The sequence below is a fragment of the Diplotaxodon limnothrissa genome, linkage group LG3 (assembly GCF_057381915.1).
Source record: "Diplotaxodon limnothrissa isolate DT_005_m linkage group LG3, D_limnothrissa_male_GT1.1, whole genome shotgun sequence".
NCBI lineage: Eukaryota > Metazoa > Chordata > Actinopteri > Cichliformes > Cichlidae > Diplotaxodon > Diplotaxodon limnothrissa.
The window spans coordinates 39,824,713-39,847,775 of NC_140598.1; the positions used below are offsets into that span (position 1 = coordinate 39,824,713).

Sequence of the window (23,063 nt, forward strand, 5' to 3'; positions counted from 1 at the left end):
ACCGTGGAGAGGAAGGTCACTTCACACGAGATTGTAGGAGTAGGCCACAGAGAAATAATGCAAAACAGTTTTGAGGCAGCCACTTAAACTGACAGTTTTCAAAGGACAAATTAGTTGTAAAGTCAGCTTCAGGCCACACAACTGTACAACAATTAACTGCCCCTTTAGAACTAGTACATACAGCAAGTGGCCGCAGGTGCTTTATTAAATGCATATATGACCCGTCGTGTCCAGTAAATTTGCTAGGTAGAGACGCTCTGACAAAACTTAAGATAGCAGTCATGCCATTCTTTTCTGGTATTAAACCTGAGTGCATGCTAAATGACACCCGCCACATCCACTTTCCAGAAACCGACCGAGTATCACAACATTCTGAGATTTAAACAAACTCCAGGCCCAGATCCACCTTATGATCAGCAAGTGTGGAAGCTAGGAGAACAGCATTTGACCTTACAGCACAGGCCAAAATTGTGTAGGTTACGCAGTAACCACAAATAGTAGAATAATAGAAGCAAAACCCCTTTCTTCTTCATGTTCTGCACAGAGCGCTGAGCTGATAGCTGTGATACGCGAAAGCTAAATACACAAAGACAAACTAATAAACATACATACAGACAGCCAGTATGTTTTCTCTGCTGTGCATCATTTTGCAAAAAATTTGGCATAACAGAGGAATGATTACACCAACTGGAAACTGACAGAGCAGCAAAATAGGCGGCACAAAAGACAAACATCACATTGATGGCAGTAAACACACATCAGATTCCACTGGATGTGTTGAAAAATGAACAAAAGCAGCAAGCACAGCAGAGCAGGCAAAATGGCTAAAACACGGTGCAGTTCTGACAAACGACTTAATGATGTGTTATGGCAAGCTAGTGTTGCCAAAATTCCTTCACAAAATGGCGGCATTAGTGACTCATGGCTGTACGCATTTGTCAACGGGGGGACTGACCAGTATTGTCAACTCTCATTTCTACACTGTAAATTCTACACTGTAAATTTTGAAACCTCAGCAAAACAATTTGTCAGAACGTGCATGACGTGTCAAAAATATAATGCTCAGGGAAACCTGAGACCACACAATCCATATGGACTTTATTGAGCTAAATGAATGCCAAGGGTAAAAATACACCCTAGTGGTTATAGATGTATTCTCAAAGTGGCCAGAAATCTACCCAGTGAAAAAGGCAGATACAATTTCAGTAGCAAAATGTATGTCTAAGTTGTAGGAAAATAAAGAGATGATTGTAAATGACGAAGAATGTAATGATGTCTATCAAGTGTCTTGCAGATCACAGCCCGGTGACTGGGTTCTGATCAAAGTGCTCCAAAGGAAAAACTGGAGCTTGCAAAATAGCGGAACGACCATCTTGCATCCATCAGAGCCAGTAAGTGAAGCCATCTAAACACAGCTGACGGCAGGCTTGCCCACTTGTTGTGATCTCGCCCGGTGGAGGGGTCAGCTTTCCTGGCCGGGGGGTCTACTCGCGACAGGAGGGTGTGTCCCGTCGTCATGAGGTGGTGGCTCTTAACAACTGCAGCGGCCCTGACCATGGCCGGGCTCCTCATCTTTGCTTCCGTGAGGGACAATAAGTCACGCTATATGAAGAAAAGGCAGACACTGTATGACAAAGGAAAGTACACCAAGTTTCCCCATGGCTATGCCACTAATTTCTGGTGGCAGTTTATGAACACTACAGCTTACTTGAATAATAAAACTGACTGCTATGCAAATACATATACACTTTCTGCCCACCGAGGAACGAGAGGAAGTGTATGGACTGTTCACTCAACGAAACCTGTGCCAGTAACGCAACACTGATGAGCCTCAACTGTCGCTCCAACTACAGCTACCGAATGATACTACAAACAAAGACTCATTACCAGACAGGATGTGCACGGACGGCACCAAGCAGTAAAGGAACCAGAGTTTCGCATCTGAGGAGGAGTGAAATTCTTACAGAGCTTGATCCCCGGCATTGGAGTTGCCGAGGTGCGGGATCATGTGGAAATCAACCGATATGCTCTGCTACGACACATCAACTTGACTAAGACCCTGGGAACCGCCTTAGCAGGTGAACAGCAGGCCATCAGAACGATGGTGCTGCAGAACAGACTGACACTAGACCTGCTAACAGCATCACAAGGAGGAGTTTGCAAGCTGATCGGGGAGACATGTTGCACTTTTATCCCTGATGGATACGAAACTGGAGGAGACATTTATGAAGCTTTGCAGAATTTGACCGCTCTGCAAAAATATGTCACTGACCACACACCTGGAGCAGCTACAGCACAAGGCTGGCTGGACTGGCTGTTCAGCGGTTCATGGCTGGCTGCTGTAGCAAAGCCATTTTTCCTTCTAGGTCTCATCATGATAGCACTGCTCATATTAGTGTTGTGTGTGTTGCCATGCCTAAGAGTAATGATTTCAAAGATGATAACAACTACAATGACTGCTTATGTTGCCGTGCCTGAGGAAGACCAGCATCCCGTTGCAATTCTGTTAGAGGAGAACTTGTAATAACTGCTAATGAATGACGTGGTGATTAAAAATGACTTGTCAAGTGATCACGCACTGATTAAAACATTAGTAGGTTATGCAGGTTTTCATCCTTTTATTTTTTGAAGTTTTCAGTTTTAAATATAAAGTTTTCATCCTTTTATTTTTTGAAGTTCTCATCATTTTATTTTTATTTTTTTGAAGTTTTCATTTTAAATATGAAGTTTTCATCATTTTACATATAAAGTTTTCAATTTAAGGTTTGCATCATTTTAAAATATAAGGTTTTTATCCTTTATTTTTTGTAGTTTTAGTTTTATTATTTCTTGTTTATTCCACTTGTTATTTCATTTACTATGATTTTCATTTACTATGTTTTTCTTTTTATTATTTTCTTTTGTTTTATTCTTTAGACCAAATGACTTCCATTTCTGCTATGCTGACATTTTGAAAATTAAAAAATTGCTTAAGATACTTAATAAATAACCTTCACAGACAATTGCTGTATACATTTAAAATAAGTTAAAACAGGAGGGAATGTTACAGGAAAAATGATTCTATGTTTCTTTACCTTCTTTTAAATGTACAAAGATGCCTTTTGTCTGCCCTCTGCCTATGGTTAGATTAGTTTAGAATTATCTTTTTAGACTTTCCCAGCAAACACATCTTGTTTCTGGGACATATTGTTTTAGATTGTTTTATCTTCCCTAGCTCTCTGCTGACGAGACTAGCACCATATATGGAGTTGTTTTATTTTATCTGTTTATTATTTGTTATCCTGTTCTCACTGTCTCTGTGCTCTGTGCCTATAAAAATTACCAAGCCACTGTGCATGGTGTGAGTTGTTCTTAGCAGCTCACCCGTGTACACGTTTGATAAAGAAAGTAACTTTGTCTCATTGTGTCTTTATTTCTCCTGGGTTTCTTACAGAGTTTTCCCCCGACATATATCGTGAAGAAAACCTTGGAAAAAGTTATCTACAGAAATATTTATGCAGAAAAAAACAACTGAATTTCCTGATCAAGGAAATTCATGATGTTACAGTAGAGGGCACTACAGCTTCACCAATCTGCGCCTCCCTGCTTCAGAGGGCTACAGTAATATCTCCTGATATCGCCTAAGTCTGGTATATTTTTAATTTAGAAAGGAAAAAGGAACAATAAGATGCAGGAATTTAGAAGCAATGTGTTGTAGAAATCATCCTTACATTAGAGAAGATCCACTGGTTCTCAATGTTATTATTGTGTGTCTTATGTGTAGTTTAAAGGTTGAATGAGGAGACTCAGATATAGGCAATTTTGTTGAATAAACTGTGTGACAGCATATTTTACAAATTATTTGCATTTTATGCATTTTAAACCTCCCCGGTGGTTTACATGCTTTGCAAGGCCTAACTGTGCCTACAGCTGTTATCAGTTTTCTCTGTAGAGCTAATGTTTGTACAATTCCAATTATATTTATAAGGTTGGAAATTACTGATGGTAGAAGTAATATACCTATTGTAAATATCAAGTACTAAGGCATTTCTTGATGCATATACATTTGCAGTTTGCATTAATGGAGCAATGCTCTATCTGTAGCTAGAGAAACACATAAAATTCAACAAGACAAGACATGGGTTACTATAAGAGACATCAAAGTTCCATCTTCCCATCTTTTTGCACACTAATTGGCTGTTTTCAATCCAGCTGCTATTTTTGGTAGAAGTCCCATTGTGCCTGATTGTCCTAACAACAGCTCTCCTCCTGTGTGTAAAAATGATCAAATATAGGAACGTTCGAAAAAATTATGGGAGGGTAAATCTGCTGCATGGTCCAGGTAGTGAGAATCTTTGGTTTAAAAAAAAATCTTTCAGTTTGGCAGTCTTGTACACACCGTAGTTCACATCTTTCTCTTGTTTTGGTAAATCTCGGGTGTATGATAGCAGCAATATTAATGAGACTGGGACGGCTCTGTCTTAACGTGGTGACTCTGTTTATTCCCAAGCTGCAACAACAAACACACACAGCGCAACCACCAGAGGGTGCTGCATGACCCATTGAATTTTTTCTCTCATACGCCTCATGATTCTATAGTACAGGGTGGGCCATTTATATGGATACACCGTAATAACATGGGAATGGTTGGTGATATTAAAGTCCTGTTTGTGGCACATTAGTATATGTGAGGGGGCAAACTCCTCAAGATGGGTGGTGACCATGGTGGCCATTTAGAAGTCGGCCATCTTGGATACAACTTTTGTTTCTTCAATAGGAAGAGGGCCATGTGACACATCAAACTTATTGGTAATGGCACAAGAAAAACAATGGTGTGCTTGGTTTCAACGTAACTTTATTCTTTCATGAGTTATTTACAAGTTTCTCTTTGTTCACAGCCATTGACATGTCAGAGGTTAACTACAGTTACATGATGATGTGTTTCCCTCTTTATGCACTGAAGCTGGCACGTTCCCTGAGTTTTTCCAGCAAGATGGTGCACCACCACATTATGGGCGCCAGGTCCGAGCATTCCTAGATGAACAGTTTCTGACCCCCTTAGACTTTTATCTTTGGGGTCATCTGAAGGATATTGTCTATGGTACGAGATCTGCAGCACCTCAAACTACGGATACTGGATGCCTGTGCTGGCATTTCTCCTGCGGTGTTGCTATCAGTGTGTGAAGAGTGGGAGAAGAGGGTTGCATTGACAATCCAACACCATGGGCAGCACATTGAACACATTTTATAAGTGGTCAGAAACTTGTAAATAACGTACAACTTTTTAAACAGATTTTCGCTATCAGAGCTCTGTTGAGCCAACCAAGGCTTGTTCCTACTTTCTTCTAACAGTGATGAGCAGTAAGATTTTCTAGCTTTTTTTTCTTTTTTACAGAGTAACACGTGTTAACACATGGCATTGAAGAAGGTAACAAAGGAGGAAGCGCTTGTTTAAATTTTGTTACAGTATTTTGTGAGATTATTATACTATCTTATGCCACCTTAGACTTCTAATTGAAGAATTGTTGAATCATTATACGGCTATAGGCCACATTATACCTTGGATTAAAGATTGTGAAATCATTACACTGTTTTATGATGCATTATACTGCTGAATTATAAGAAATGCTGTTTTCAGAGGATCATGGCCTTAATTGTCTGATTAGAAAGAACAGAACATACTGCACAGGAAGCCAATGTCATAACTTAGGCTCACTGAGAGAGAAAGAATGTGGAAGTTTAGGTTTTATGACTTTGGAGGGGGGCTGAAGCTATAAGAACGTGAGAAATGGTCAGACATTCGAGATCTGGCAGACACCCTGCTGTCCACATCTCCCCTCCAGCCGTTTATGCTCAAAGTGTTGTATGGAATAAAGAGAATTGTATGGAATAAAGAGATTGTTGATTGAGCACTTATACACCAAGTGTTGTTCTTCCTTCAGCCCAAAGATCAAAGAATTGGGATATTTAACAGTTTTCAGAAAGTGAGGTTGTCATTATCAGCATCAATTAATGTTAAAATCTTCCACTATAATTATTTTATCTGAGCTGTTCTTCGTGTTTTCCAGTTGTGGATAATGAGTGTATCAGTTCTAGACTAAGGATAGTCACACCAAAAATAATATTTAATCTAACAATTTCTAAGCACAAATTAATTCATTTTAGATTATAGAACTGGAGAGTCAGGCTAACGTGTTGCTTTTAAAAGCTGCTCTTGAGAAGTGAACTTAATTATTAAAAATGTGTGTTAAATAACAGTGAAGCCAAAACTTCATTCAGCAGCTGAAATGAAAAAGCTCTTGAAGCTGTCAATAGATGTTCATGTTGTGCCAGTAGAGGGCGCTGTAGTTCCACCAATCTGTGGTTTGCTGCTTATGAGTTGGATGATCATGTGTTGGGGCAGCCCTATGGATATAAGAACATTTTTGATCTACAGAGAGAAAAAAAGAAGAGCGAGAGATATGATCACTGATTTCTTTTATAAATGTAAGAAAGAAGTAGCAAAGGTTTTACAAAACTCTGCTCACAGAAACTATTTTTATGTTGAAATATGTACTTTTGTGGTTGTGCATGTCTATCATGTGTGAACACTGTGGAGTAAATTAGGATGATTATTCAGTTCATAGTATGGCCCCATGCAGTCATTTCTCAGAGTGGGATATTAGACATGCTCACCCAAAGGAATCGCTGTCCAATGAAAAGGCATATTCTTTAAATTATGATAGCAGTTTTGTATGCAACAGTTTTGCAGAGGAATTTGGTTGCGAATTTTTGTTTACTTGCATCCTAGCTTATTGTGGAAATTTTTGAAGTCGGGTATTCCACACACACACACACACACACACACACACACACACACACACACACACACACACACTAAAATGAGACCCCACTGCTGCAACAAGTCAAACAATTTCATCCCTCCTACATATTCCATGATCAACTGTAAGTGGTATCATTACAGAGTGGAAGTTGTTAAAAATCACAGCAACTCAGTCACAAAGTGTCAGACCACATAACGTTACAGATGAGGGTTGCCAGATTCTGGGGCACATCAGCAGAAAAACTGTGCACCTGGAGCTTCATGTTATGAAGTTGTCATTTCATGGTTTTTTGAGAGATCGGCTCCTGTAGTTTTAACGTGTTAGTGGCCCGGTATTTTTACCATTTAGTGTAATAAGGAGCCTGCCCTCATTCCCTTTATCCTTATGAGTCAGTGGGGATAATGGGTGCATTCCCTGTAATTTGTTGTCGATAAACTTTTTATGGTGCAATTGTTTGACGCTCTGATAGAATTTCTGAATAAATAAAAATATACTTACCTGTGTAAGGAAGGTATCTCTATCAATTTTAGACAAGTCCACCAAAGAGGTCATCTTCATTTGCAAAACTGCAACATCTAAACAGAAGAATGCAACATGTTAGAATTCAATAGAAATCACTTTGCGCTAAAGTTACTGCAAGTAGTTGCATTTATCAACGTTTCAAAGCAACCTCAATTCTGTTGATATTTTTTTAATTCAGACCAAATATTTTTTTCCTATTTTGTGTTAGTAATGAGAGATTGTGTCTTCCATGTTGTCCTCCATGACACATTAAACACAAATGGCTTAATAACTCCAGAATGTGACAATGTAAAATCAATCCGTGTATCTTTGGGTACACACTTTAAAGACTTTTATATCAAACAAATTTGTTTTGTGTTTGTTGTTGAACGAGCCTGTGTTCATCCACCAAGGCTTAGTTGGCTTTACCTAGTAATCGATTTCATTCCTGCTGGCATTTTGATTGTGATTGTATATTTCTTACTTTGCTGATCTTAAGTTTATTCACTAATTGACACTGTTGATTTCAAAGACAATCATTGTGTTTTTCTGGCCAGCTCATGCCTTTATTTTGGAGTTTGGATTTTGTATGCAGTTAGTCAATGCTACAAAATTCACTCAGCATACCTCAAAAGTATTTTGCTGGATTTACAAATTGTGACATGAGGGTATTATGTAGTGATATAAAACTGACGTGAATTTTACTGTTTTGGTGTGACCAGCAATCAATAGACATGAATTAAGGTGAGATTAATAATTGTTACACTGAGACAGAGTAACTATAAAAACATCACCTCATTTTATTCATACTCACAAGATGGTTCACTGGGTGTAGTTGATGTAGGAAGAGTTGTGCTTGGAGTATTGGTAGTAGTTGTTGCAGGTACAGTAGTTGGAGTACTGGTAGTAGTTGTTGCAGGTACAATAGTTGGAGTACTGGTAGTAGTTGTTGCAGGGAAAATAGTAGGAGTACTGGTAGTAGTTGTTGCAGGTTCAGTAGTTGGAGTATTGGTAGTAGTTGTTGCAGGTTCAGTAGCTGGATTACTGGTAGTAGTTGTTGCAGGTTCAGTAGTTGGAGTACTGGTAGTAGTTGTTGCAGGTACAGTAGTTGGAGTACTGGTAGTAGTTGTTGCAGGTTCAGTAGTTGGAGTACTGGTAGTAGTTGTTGAAGGTTCAGTAGTTGGAGTACTGGTAGTAGTTGTTGCAGGTTCAGTAGTTGGAGTACTGGTAGTAGTTGTTGCAGGTTCAGTAGTTGGAGTACTGGTAGTAGTTGTTGAAGGTTCAGTAGTTGGAGTACTGGTAGTAGTTGTTGCAGGTTCAGTAGTTGGAGTACTGGTAGTAGTTGTTGCAGGTTCAGTAGTTGGAGTACTGGTAGTAGTTGTTGCAGGTTCAGTAGTTGGAGTATCGGTAGTAGTTGGAGTATCGGTAGTAGTTGTTGAAGGTTCAGTAGTTGGAGTACTGGTAGTAGTTGTTGCAGGTTCAGTAGTTGGCGTATCGGTAGTAGTTGGAGTATCGGTAGTAGTTGTTGCAGGTTCAGTAGTTGGAGTACTGGTAGTAGTTGGAGTATCGGTAGTAGTTGGAGTACTGGTAGTAGTTGTTGCAGGTTCAGTAGTTGGAGTACTGGTGGTAGTTGTTGTCGTTATTATTGGTCCTATAAACAGTCAGAATTAGATGTTATAACTCAGTTACACTGATTCAGTAAATTCAATTTAAAATGTGGCTGAAATGGTGAAAGGCTCTACTCACCGTTTGCAACAGTCACAGTGACACATCGAAGCTCTGAGTGATACTTGGTTCCACTGTAAAAATAAGTAAGTTTAATATAGGCCTCTGATGCCATGATATCTTCAAGTCACCTAAGCACTGATACTTTCTATCTTAATTGAGCATGCTTTTACGACATGGTGGTTTTCAAACTGGCTGCTTTCTAATACTTGCACCCCTTACTGTACCCCTTACTTATTTCTGGCGCCACTCCGAGCTGGCAGCCAGTATCAGCAGCTCCGACCTGACCGAGTCCTTTTTTCTCTTTTTTTATTGTTATTGTGTTTCTTGTTCTTGTTTTTTTTTTTTTTTTATTGAGGGCTGTACTACTCTGCAACAGAGCTTAGAATTTTATGGACAATTGTTTTTTTTATCACATTTTTTACGGCATCTGTTTCCGGAGAGCGCGTGGATGTCTGACCGCTCATTGTATACAGCAGGGATCAGCTGTTAGCCCTCAGCGCCGCTGCTGTTCCGCCTAGCGCCAAGTGAGCCAGCATCCCCCGCGACGTGAGGAGGATGAGACGCGGCACTTGGGCCGGGATCGGGCGTCGCAGTAAGGTTAGGAGGTACCAGCCTGCGATTCCATCTGTTATTATGGGGAATGTGAGAATGCTCCCCAAAAAAGTGGATGAACTGGCGGCTCTAACCCGACATCAGCAGAGCTACGGGGAGTGCAGCCTGATGTGCTTCACAGAGTCGTGGCTAACCGCGCTAAATCCGGACTCTTGCAAATGGAACATTGAGCAAAAAAAGATCACTTGAACGCAGGCTGTAAGAAACAGTACTCCTCCGTGTGAGCAGATCGCAAATGTAGGTGGGCATTTGTCCAAGCAGGGCCTTATAAATAAAGATGCACCAGTGAACAAACCTCCTGGAGGACAACGAAGGCCATCCCACTCAAGCGTACAGATCACAACAATGGGTCAAGGCCCTACAGTTTGTAATAAACCGTAAAGAGGCATGATATACTGAGTCAATCTTATGAAGACACTGGGCGGAAGCATTCATGTACAGCTGATCACCATAATCTAAAACAGATAAAAATGTGGCATTTACAAGATGCTTTTTTGTCTCAAAAGAAAAGCAAAATTTGTTTCGAAAGAAAAATCCCAGTTTTAGTTTGAGTTTTTTCACAAGATTGTCTATGTGAGATTTAAAGGTCAGAGAATCATCAATTAAAAAGCCAAGATATTTATACGTATGCACCACTTCTATGAGGTTTCCCTCAAGAGTGGACACCAAAGGGACAGTTTGAGGAAATCTCTTTATGTTTGAAAACAACATTAGCTTTGTCTTTTCAGCATTGAGAACCAATTTCAGCTCCAGAAGTGTGTTCTGGACCACGTCGAAAGCTTTCTGCAAAGATTCTATTGCCTTTTCAAGGTTTGAGCCAAAGGAATAAATAACTGTGTCATCAGCATAAAAATGCATACTAGCATTGGACACATTTTGTCCCAAATCATTTATATACATGATGAACAACAGAGGTCCTAAAATTGAATCCCGTGGCACCCCAGTGTGAATATTCAAAAGTTCTGAGCACAGATTTTCACATTTAATGCATTGAGTCCTGTCACTCCAATAGTTAGTGAACCAGGAGACGACATGTCTAGACAGCCCCAAAGAAAGAAGCCTATGCTTTAAGATGGCGTGATCCACAGTGTCGAAAGCTTTTGACAGGTCGATAAAGAGAGAAGCACAGTGCTGTTTTTTATCAAGAGCAACAAGTATGTCATTTATCACTTTTGTGGCAGCAGTAACAGCACTATGCTGTTTTCTGAACCCAGATTGCAGTTTTGAGAGAACTTCATTAGAGTACAAGAACTCTTTTAATTGCTCACTGACGAGAGACTCAAGGACTTTTGCCAAGACACACAAGTTTGATATTGGCCTGTAATTAGTCAGAATGGCCGGGTCGCCTCCTTTTAATATTGGCGTAACAAAAGCAGACTTCCAAACAAGTGGAATTTCTTTATTTTGGATTGAAAGATTAAAAAGGATCGTAAGAGGTTGTGCAATGTAATCAGCTGCTATTTTCAAAAAAATAGGGCTCTATTAAGTCTGGCCCTGGGGGTTTCCTGTGATCTAAGGCTTTAAGAGCTTTATGCACTTCCTGGACAGAAAAAGGAGAAAAATCAAAAAGCTCCCCAAAATATGTTTGGGGTTCTGTGCAGGGAATCATGGGGGCTGCTCCAACAGAGTTAAATAAAAAACCAGTAGCTACGAAGTGCTTGTTAAAGCTATTTAAGACCTCAGTTCTGTCATAAACTGGGACAGAATCTTTTAAAATGAATTTTGGAAGAGCCTGTGATATTTTATTTATAGATAAAGACTTAATTACTTTCCAAAATTTCTGAGGGTTATTCAGGTTTTCTGTAGTAACAGATAAATAATATTCTGACTTAGCCTTCTTGATAAGTGTTGTGCATTTGTTTCTTAATTTCCTGAAATCTAACCAGTCAGTCAGGGAATCGTTTTTCCTAGCTTTTGCCCATGCCACGTTGCGCTGATGGATGGACTCTGATAATTCCGATGAAAACCAAGGGTTCTCCCGTCCCTTGACCCTAAATTTTCTGGCAGGTGCATGCTTATTTAAAATCTTCATAAAAATTTCTTTAAAATAAGCCCAAGCCAGATGGATGTCTGGTATCAGACTCACATTTTCCCAATTTACCATGGACAAGTCATAATGAAACGCTTGCTCATTAAATATTTTAAAATTTCTTTTACAGATGATACGCGGTTTACATTTAGGGATTTTAGTGTTCCTACAAGTAGCAACTACACAATGATCGCTTAAATCATTACAGAACACGCCTAGAGACAGGAACTTATGAGGGACATTTGTTAGAATTAGGTCAATCAAAGTAGATTTGTCAGGACTCTTTATATTTGGCCTTGTAGGTAGGTTGACCAACTGGCTAAGATTAACAGAGTCACAGATTTAAATTCATCAGAAGCTATATTCAGCCAGTCCCAGTTCAAGTCTCCGGCCAATAGAAGTTCATTATAATTTAATTTGGACAGAAGATGCTTTAGAGATAATAAAGTTTCCTTTACAGCAGACGGAGGCCTATAGCACCCAACAACTGTTATAGAGAGAGACTTTACTATTTTAATATTCAAAGCCAAGAATTCCATTTGTTTAGGAATAGATTCAGATAAAACAATGGATACTTCATATCTTGATTTAACATAAATTGCTACGCCTCCACCTTTCCTAGGCCTATCTGTACGATAAAGATTGTATCCCGTTATGTTGATGTCATCATCTGTAATAGATTTGGACAACCAAGTTTCGGAGATAATCACAATATACGCGTTTGTCAATTTCGCCCAAATTCTGACCAAGTCCATCTTGTGTAATAAACTGCGTACGTTTAGATGAACACATTTTAACCCTGGCTGAGATTTAAAATCGGCAGGGGTCTGGACACTTTTCAACTCAGGTCCAGGATTTGGTTGCACATCTCCGGATATAAGTAAAAGTAAAACAATCATCATTAACCTTCGTTTCATATTACATTTAAAAGCATTTTCGTACTTTGCAGATGTTAACGACAAATACTGCTTTTTCTTAAGTGAAAATGAAAGATTATACAGAACAAGAGAACCTTGTAATTTGGGTAATACTTCATATCGATTTAAGCTAACAACCAGAGCCAAATGAATCGTTGGTGACTCCAGGTGCACTTCTACAGTTGACCTAGTGCCACTAAAATAAGTTTCACCCATACTCAGCTCATATTCTGCAGGCCTGTTAGCTGCGTGTCCGGACGGTGTAGCAGTCTCCGGCCTGTTAACTCTGCGTCCAGGCAGTATAGCAGGCTCCGTCCTGTTAGCTCCGCGTCCGGGTGGTGTAGCATACTCCGGCTTCGTTAGCTTCGAAATACGGACAATGTAGCCGGCTCCAGCCTGCCAGCTCCGAGTCCGGGAAATGCAGCGGGCTCCGGCCTGATTTGCTCCGAGTCTGGGGGACGCAACAGTCCGAGCTAGCTCCAAACAGTGCTAGCTCCAAGTCCGAGCGGGGGAGGACAAGGAGGACAGGGCAGGGCCCAGCCTGCCCTCCCAGGAATCTAGTAGACGCAGTAGGCACTGGCAGGCTCCGGCCCATCAATCCAGAGTCCAGATGGAGGCGGACACGGTAGACTCAGGTTTGCCTACCCAGAGTCAGTATTTAGACCGGCCCGCTTTGCCCAAAGCCCTATTTCAGTCCAGAGGGAGACGCTACGGCGAGAGTTTACGTGTCGCCATCTTGGAAAAAATTCAGTGTTGTGACAGTCAGCTGGAAATGGAAGATAAGGCAAGAAAAGGAAAACTACAGGAGGAAGATGGAAGAGCAGCTGCAACAGGACAACATCAGAGGGGTTTGGAACAGCCTGAAGACAATCTCAAGACAAAAACCAACCCCCCAGGCTGCAGGAGACTTGGGGTGGGTGAATGACCTAAATAAATATTTGAATAGGTTTGATCAACCACCCACCCCTCCCCCATCACCGTCCCCCCTGCTGCCATTTCCCTCATCTTCAGGAACTGCCTGTCTTTCATCTCAGGACTTCTGTTCAATCTGTGCCTGTCACTGGGGAAAGTACCACAGCTGTGGAAGACATCCTGTGTGGTACTGGTACCAAAGACGTTCCTCTTCACCCTCTACACTGCAGACTTCTCCATCAACTCCCCATGCTGCCACCGACAGAAGTTCTCTGACGACTCTGTCATAGTCAGCCTCATCACAGGAGTACAGACAGTGAACTCTGGACTTTGTGGACCAATGCCAGCAGAACCACCTGCTGATCAACACTGGAAAAACCAAGGAGTTGGTGGCGGACTTCCGGAGACGCAGACCGACCACATTGACAGCGGTGAACATGCAGGGAGTGGACATTGAGATAGTGGACTCGTATAGGTGCCTGGGTGTTTACCTGAATAATAAGCTAGACTTGAGCCACAACACAGATGCTCTATACAAGAAGGGTCAGAGCAGACTCTACCTGGTGAGGTGGCTGAGGTCATTTGGAGTCCAGGGAGCGCTTTTAAAGACCTATGACTCTGTGGTGGCATCTGTAATTTTTTACAGTGTTGTATGTTGGAGCTGCTGTTTATTGACAGCTGAGAGGAAGAGGTTGGATAAACTCATCAGGAAGGCCAGCTCTGTACTGGGATGCACCCTGGACCCCAGTGCAGGTGGTGGGAGACAGAAGGACTCTGGCCAAAATAACATCTCTGTTGGACAGAGTCTCCCACCCCATGCATGCATGTAAATGTTGCTGAACTGCAGAGCTCCTTCAGTGACAGACTGCTGCATCCTGGATGCACGAAGGAGCATTTCCGCAGGTCCTTCCTCCCTGCAGCTGTCAGACTGTACAATCAGAACTGCTCCCAACAAACATAGATGTTTACATCAGCGCTGTAACTTGGCACTATTTTATCAACCAATTCACACTATAACCAGGGTTTGCCTCTTATCTGTATTTAATTTAATTTAATTTAATTTAATTTAATAACAGTACAGTACTCTGTTTTTGGTAACCATTGTCCTTGATGTAAATATGTAAAAAATGTGTATGTTTGTTTGTATATGTGTCTTTCTTGCTGCTGTTACACCCAAATTTCCCCTTGTGGGACAATTAAAGGATTATTCTATTCTATTCTATTCTACTGGTCACTACAGCAGAAGATTTGCCTCCTATGTTTCTAACATCCTTTTCAGTCACACCAACCCTATGTATGTCTTCCTTCACTACATCCATGAATCTTCTTCAATCTTTTTTTCTCTTTTTCTCTTTCTAAAAGCAGTGTTAGGGAGTAACGAAATACATGTACCAGCGTTACGTATTTAAAATACAAAATATAAAATATAATATAATATAACTGTATCCTGTTAACGTTTAAATAGGTGGTAATCGGAATACAGCTACTTTGTTGAAATAAATGGAATACACAGTGGTCATTTCCTGTTTCGTATGTTAGGCTATCCCCTCTCTATGTCTTCTCCAATTTGGTGATTAAACACAGTCAGGCGCAGGTTTAGCTCAGTTGGATCCGCATGTAATTACATATCACATGGCTGAGAGCGGCTGGCCCAGGTTCGAGTAGGATTCGCAGCCTTTTATAAAAAAAATACCCCCCCCCCCCCCCAAAAAAACAAACAAACAAAAAAAAAAAAAACAACCCAATTTCTATTTGGGATTAATACAGTTTCTCTGATTACTAACATTGTTAGCTGGCGTTAGCTGAGGTTAGCTCATAGACTGCAGACTGTTAGGCCGTTTCTAAATACTCATGTACTTGAGTCCGTACTCGTGTTCTTGCTAGTCTGGACTTCATAAGTTCACACGGGAGTCCGGACTTTCCGAGAACGCAGTGCGATCATTCCACAATTGGAACAGCAGTGTACATGATGATATCACAGCTCCGGAGTTTTTACTGCCGTCCCCTCTTAATTTAACTGTAATTAATATTTGCAATGGAAATGACACACGACATAAAAAAATGACACATGATGTAGTAGATTTCTTTAAAAAAAGATAATTGAAACTAATTTGATTTGAACAAATATTTAAAATATAATCTGATCATTTTTGGAGCAGCCTTCAGGATCTCCAGTATTAACATGCTGTTTTTAGACTTGATGGATAGCATTAACAACCTGCTACCTGCAAATAATCATGTGCAGTTACACATGATTATTGACAGACAAAAAGAAAACATATTACTGATACCGAAATAGTTTTCTATACAAGATCAATGCAAAAAGTGCAGCCTTACCTAATGTCCATCCCACTGTTATTCGTTTTATATTAAGATTCAAAAATTTAGTTGGTATTGGTAAGTGAGTAACCTTCAGTAATGGTAATAAATCACACAGCAATAGTGCATTCATGTAGTTGTAAAAAGCATGATAATATATGTAAGAGCTGTTTTTCTCTTGTTATCAGCTTCCTGGTTTTCATTTTGTCTCCTCACTACAATCGTAATCTCAAAAGATAAAAAAAAATGTTTATTGACTCAAAGGAGAGCTAACTGACTTCTAATGACGGAACAATCCTTAAAACAGGAAACTTTTTCAGCAACAAGTTAAAATGTCCATCCATCCATCCATCTTCATCTGCTTTATCCGAGGCCGGGTCGCGGGGCCAGCAACCTTGAGCAAAGAGGCCCAGACCTCCCTCTCCCCAGCCACCTCCTCCAGCTTATCCGGGGGAACACCAAGGCGTTCCCAGGCCAGCCAAGAGATATAATCTCTCCAGCGTGTCCTGGGTCTGCCCCGGGGCCTCCTCCCGGTGGGACATGCCTGGAACACCTCACCCAGGAGGCGCCCAGGGGGCAGCCTTGTCAGATGCCCGAACCACCTCAGCTGGCTCCTTTCGATGTGGAGCAGCAGCTGTTCTACTCTGAGCCCCTCCCGGATGGCCGAACTTCTCACCCTATCTCTAAGGGAGAGGCCAGCCACCCTTCGGAGGAAGCTCATTTCTGCCGCTTGTATCCGCGATCTCGTTCTTTCGGTCACCCACAGCTCGTGGCCATACTTGAAATCCTCCACTTGGGGCAGGAACTCATCCCCGACCCGGAGTGAGCACTCCACCCTTTTCCGGCTGAGAACCATGGCCTCAGATTTGGAGGTGTGACTTTGAAAATTTTTCATTTCAGGAATTTCAGCTGCTATAACTTTCTACAGAGTCATTTATATGAAATATGAGACTGACCCAGAAACGGCCTGGACAACAAAACAGATGGGGAGGCTTTGTCCGTCTTCGCTCTCAGATGGTGCCCATCTCAGGGTGAACTGTCCAGGTCCTGATGCACTGTTGATTAACTTGTATGGCCCACTGTAGAGCAGTTCAGAGATCCTTCAAAAGACAAAATCAAAAACTCGTCAAATTGTGTTTCTTTTTTTCAATATCTCCGCGACTACAAAAGGAGCATATTTCTTTGGTTTCCCAACTAGAGCACAGCTTTTATTAGGCCATGCTTGTTTTTTGTTTTGATTTTTTGCATATACCAACCAACCTTGGAAGTGTTTCATGTTGCCTTACTTTCAATGTTTACTGTTGTTTTACCTAATCTTTTTGTATTTATGTCCTTAAATCTGTATTGTCTTGGCTGTTTTTCACTTACTGTGTCGTCTAACTTGACGTCTGACTGTAATCTTGTACATCAGCACTGGAGTTTTGTAATACTAAAGATCATGTCAGATATGTAACCTGATAAACTAAAAAATAGTTTTGATTTTCACATCACTCATTTCTGATAGATTCAGACTTCTAGGACTATTTCTCATGTCTACCCAGAGGCTGCCCTGAATGAAATATTTAAACTTTTATATATTCAGACAAAGTCTTTAACTGTGTTTTACTTACATGGAGTTAAGTGCCTCTGCAGTGATGTTAATTTCCAGAGTCTGACTGACATTGTTGTAGAGCTGAGCTCCGTTGGCTGGTGTTGGAGGAAGAAACTTGGGCAGAAAGAGTCCTTCTGTGCAGGATGGAACTGCAGGATCAACTGGAAGAATACAGAGAAGTTAAGGTGATTCTCACAGGATGCAAAGATGATCCAGAGTAAAATATCTGCTGGACAGATTAATATTTGTTGGTCCAGAGAATCAGTCCCGATGACACTGGTGGTCAAACATCTCTGTACATCAGGCCGAGCACTAAGTTCATCAGCAGCAGCTCTTTAGTGCTTTCATTGTAAGATAATGAAACGTATATAGGTACCTTTCAAAGCAAACTGAATCGGTATTTTGCTGATGGCATTGTTGGTAGTTATTGTTGTTTGTGTCCCGCTGGTTTGAGTCAGAGTGATGGTCTGTCTGGGGAAGTCCTCCATCACCAGCTGTACTACATACGAACCTTCATTACTGCTGCTGGTGGGGCTGAATGACAGAGTACAAGACGACTGCAAGAGGACGAAAATGGGCTTGAAGTTAAAATAACCAAAATGTTTTCTGTCATGTAATTAAATTGAGGGCTATAAATAACTGCTACTTCTTTTGGACAAACTTTCACTTCTACCAAATCGATATCAATTGTAATTCAATTAAAAAGCTTTTAGTCTTTGCCTGTCTCATCTGACATGAGAGTAACAATCATTGCTCACCGATGAGAGGCTGAGGACAGAGGGTGGAGTGCAGGGGTTACACTCTAAGAGTGCAGAGTTTCCATATCTGCATTTAACTTCGTCTCCATCAGGGTCAAACATCAACAGGCTGAAATCTCTCTGACAGTTTGAAGGAACTCTGAGAGAGAAACAAAGATTGTAGCTCTATTTGCTGTATTCATTTTAATGTAACGAACGGGTGATAAATACTTTGTTAAATTAATTGAAAATGAAAAGGATAAATGAAAAATATGAAATGTAAAAGAAAACTAGATTTATAACAAAGATACACACATAAAGTGGGCTTACCTCACAGCTGGTAGGATGGTGGTCTGAGGTGATGTGTTGGCTTTGCTGATGTCAGACCGGTTCCTCAGTTCCACCCGAGTCACAGCTCTCCATGATATGATGTTATTGATGTTTGATATCCAGTTACCACTATTCAACCTTGATAGAAAATTCAGTTTTCAAAGTCTGAACATAACATGTTTTAGTAAATTATTAGTTTACCATGTGTCACTCATCAAAAAGACTGTTTAGTGGAGCTGCTGATGTTTTGGGGAAGTTGTTTTGTCGCCCTTCAATGGCAATTAAAAAATGTTGTAACAAATTACCTTTTCCTGTTGTTGTACACTCACCAAAGTTCAAACGGAGCGTTGCTGGAAACCCGTCGAGTCATGATTCCCTCTCTCTGACACCAGTCTCCACTGCTCTCCTGTTTTACCACATATAGTGTGTAGGTTCCAGTCCCACAATCACCACTGAGGCAACTCCATATATCACCATGTGTGCAGTCGTGGAAGTTCAGTTTATACCGAATGGTCACCTGTAGAGTTACAGCCACAAAGTGTTTACCTAACATTTTAAATTTTTCAAGTCCCTAAATTATTTTAGAAAGAAAATGTACGTACTGTGACAGATCCATCTGCAAAAGTGTCCTTTGGGTAGTAGGTCATGACTGTGCCTAAAAAATGTGAAGCCTGAGTGCCGCAAACCATCAGCAGCACCAAAGATGTCTCAGAGAGCAACATGATGAATGTGTGTCTTTGCACAAAGGCAGAAATCACTGAGAACACCTGTACATCCAAAGACAGCCTCACTTTCACTCTGTCCTTTTGTCTGATGTTTTTTTCCCACACGGAAGTTGATTCAGTTTGTAAATCAGAAAATTACCTGGAATGAGGAAACGTCTTTCAAAGATTACAGTCAGATGGGTATTGCACCGAATGCAGCTGTCTAAACCACCTGCAAGAAGCACGAGTATATTTTCAACTATATTTAAACAAAGTTGTTTTGAATTTGTCAAAACAACATTTGTTTTTAATTTCATCTTTTGGGGGGCGACCGTGGTTCAGGGGGTTGGGGAGCTCATCTTGTTTGTGGAAGGTTGCCAGTTCAACCCCCTGTCTGTCTCAGTCGTCGTGTCCTTGGGCAAGACACTTCACCTATCGCCTATTGGTGATGGCCAGAGGGACCGATGGCGTGGTATGGCAGCCTCGCTTCGGTCAGTCTGCCCCAGGGCAGCTGTGGCTACAACTGTAGCTTGCCTCCTCCAGTGTGTGTGGATGTGAGAGTGAATGAATAGTGGAAATGTAAAGCGCTTTGAGGGTCTCGAAAAGCGCTATATAAATGCAATGCAATCCAATCTTTCAGTTGTAATAGTGATTAACACAGTGTCAATTGGTTTTGTGAAACAAAAGTTACTTCTTTTTTTTTTTTTATTGAAAGTTTTGTAATTATGACAGTCATCCACATGAAAAAAACAAACAAAAAAAAAAACAGTAAAAAAACCAAACAAACAACTTATGATCATTGCTTCACTCTCATGGTATGTTTAGACCAAACACAAATCCCTCTTTTCCCATAATTACATATAGATATACAAAATTTGAGCCCCAGTCATCTTTATGGACCGCCAGCCCTGTATCATTCAGCTTTGATATGGAGACAGAAAAAATAGGAAGGGAAAATATTGTAAAATCCAAATTCATTCTATATCTCACAAATGATCATTTCTGTGCAGATTGTACCTTCTTATTTTCCTTTGGCTTTGCTAAGAAATAACGTCTTATTGCAGATTATATTCTGCCACTGAGAACCTCATAAGCTTTTTTATAAAAAGGTACTTTAATTTAGCAATACACACAAACAAAAAAACAAACAAAAAAAAAAAAAACAACCCGCCCCCGTCCCCAGAAAAAAAAAAAGAGAGAGAAAAAAAACCCCCAACAAACAAAGATACTACGCTCTAACAATAACATAATGGCACAGTGAGACCCGCAGATCTGCTCGGTCCAGTCTCTTTTATAAACTACCTTAAAAAAAAAAAAAAAAAAACGTCCTTAGCAGACCTTCCTTCTTCCAGTAGTTGCGTGAATATCTCATCCCATGTTACCACCTTCAACAAATCTCTCCCATTTCCTCCAGTTTTTATGAAATTGGTCCATTTTGAGGTTAAAAAAAAAGTAAGTTTTTCCATTCTATGTATTTCCTCCATTATTCCTATCCAATCTTTCTTTGTTGGGGGCTCTTTCTCCAGCCACCTCCTGGTAAGCGCTTTTTTGCCAGCTCCCAACAGGATGTTTATCAAGTATTTGTCCTTTAAGGAGGCTGCTGATGGGATATCGCCCAAGTACACAGTACAAAAAATCCAAATTTAGTTTGAGACCAGTCACCAAGTAAATTGATTTGACCAATTCACTCCAGTATGACAGGATTATTGGGCATTTCCAAAATATATGGAAATGATCTGCCATGTTTTCCCCACAGTTTCTCCAGCAGTGTCCATCTGTCAGTTGACCTTTTTGTTTGTATTTTATTTTGGGTGTTATAAAAAACCTAATAAAATTTTTCCACGTGAATTCCCTCCAATAACCCGAGCTAGTAGTTTCCATCTGTGTCCTGCATATATTTAACCAACTGTCCTCTGATATGTTGATTTTAGCCTCCGTTTCCCATTTAATTTTGATATAATTGGTTGATTGATCCTTAAGTGATTGTAAGCAACTTTTGTTGTGTTTACAACAAAAGTTACTTCTGTTCACAACAGATCACAGAGAGTGCAAGCTCCATGTTTCATTAGTGTCTCTTGTGCATGGTAAAATGTACTACAGTCAATACTAGTAGTGCAACGGATCAAAAAACTCACAGTTCGGTCCGGATCACGGTTTTGAGTCACGAATCAGCAAAAAAAGAAATAGACAAGAAAAATTTAACTCTCAGTTTTTTTATTTAAATACTTTTTGGCCATTAAAAACATTCAACTCAAAACTCATTCCCCGCAATTATATAAAACAAATTAAGGTGCATAATAGGGTATAATAATCATTTCCTTTAATGTGGGCACAATCAAAAACAACTTAAAATGCAATTTAGGTATCATTCCTTCCTACTTTGAACATGGAGAATGAATAACACTCCACATCAAAAAAGAAGAAACAAAGCAAAGCAGACGTATGCCTATAACTTCAATTTTTTTTTCAAAAGATGAGGATTTCTACATTCTCTGGGGAGAGTGTAGACCTCTGTGCTGTAACTATCTCCCCTGCTGTTGAGAACACTTTCTCGCTAGGCACTGAAGTGCCAGGCACCACAAGCTAGACTCTTGCCAACATGGCAAGGTGAGGGTATTTACAGTCATTGCTTTTCATCCACGTCAGTGGATCACCATTGACTGGAATGCCACTTGCAGCCACATAGGATGCCACCTCCTCTTTGATGGTGTCAGCAAAAGCCTTGCTGCCCATGTCCTTTGGTGCAAATGTCTTGCCAAAAAGCTGCGCCATTGCCGACTTCTTTTGACAAGACATGTGTCTGCTCCTGGTGGTGCTGCTTGACCCTGCAGGGAAAGTTACTTCATAGATTAAAACATTTTTTTAATATATATTTCATAGATGTTAAAATGGGGCAATAACTTAAACATCATCATTATAAATAAATAATACATAGTTTTAAAATATTTATTTTCTTTACCTCTTCACAGTCTACAGTGCGAAGACTGCTCACAATCTCAGTAGTGAGATCACTGTATATCCTCAGGCATAGAGCAAGGTTTAGGTGAGACAGGGACTTGAACCTTTAATCAAGTGCAGTAGATCTGTGAAGGTAGTCCTGTAGGGTTGGTGGGGAAGTGTTTCTGGGCTTCAGGTCCTCTCTAATGGCAGACTTGACGTGATGGCGCTGTCTTCCTCACTTGGGGCCATGGATTGTAGGATCCTTGTTTTCAGAGGCAGGATCATGAACACAGATGGTGCAGTTTCAGTGTTCAACAGAGTTGTAACCGCTTTGAGTGGTTTAAGCAGCTGGAGGACCTCCTCTGCCACTCTAACATTATTATCAGACAAGGTGACAATGTCTCTGACATTTTTCTTCAGGTTTTTATCTGTTGTGACATCATGTACGAGCTTATGAGTAGGCAGCTGTAGCATAACTTGCTTGGTCTTAAGCACATGAGCAGCTGTTGAGCTTTTGTCTAAGTAGGAAACCACCTTCCTTATCCTCCCAAGGAAGCGTCCCATCTTACTCAATATAATTCCTTTTTGGGATGCTAAATTAATTGCATGTGCTAAGCACCCTATCTGTGGGCTCAGTCCTGCCTCATTCACTGCATTTATTTGGTTTATAGTATTATCTGTTGTGACTGGGATGTTATTATTGGGCCTCTATATCCTCCACTCCACCACTGTTCCAGTAAATGCGCCAGATTTGTGTCTTTCTGACTCTCATAGAGGGAGCGTGTCTGCAGTACAGGGCTTTGTATTGTGGGATTGTGGGATTGTGGGATTTGAATCCGTAACAGTTTGGGGGCTCGTCCTGTGGTATTGGGGTGGAAGTTGGAGGTTTGGACGGTCCAAGGTTGTCAAACGGACAGGCACAAGCCAGTGGTCTGACATG

The 23,063-nt window shown here is 40.6% G+C and overlaps 1 protein-coding gene across 1 annotated transcript; it reads right to left on the reverse strand.

The window, feature by feature from the left end:
- Positions 1–6,298: 6,298 nt before the first annotated feature.
- LOC146635822 (uncharacterized) lies at positions 6,299–19,201 on the reverse strand. The gene is made up of 11 exons (XM_085349077.1): positions 19,082–19,201; positions 18,809–18,996; positions 18,480–18,617; positions 18,171–18,309; positions 17,789–17,969; positions 17,432–17,573; positions 16,778–16,921; positions 9,047–9,103; positions 8,119–8,159; positions 7,302–7,378; positions 6,299–6,409 (listed from the first exon to the last, which is right to left on the reverse strand). Exons 1-11 carry the CDS (start codon positions 19,199–19,201, stop codon positions 6,299–6,301), a joined length of 1,338 nt encoding a protein of 445 aa, XP_085205203.1.
- Between the last annotated feature and the right edge of the window lie 3,862 nt (positions 19,202–23,063).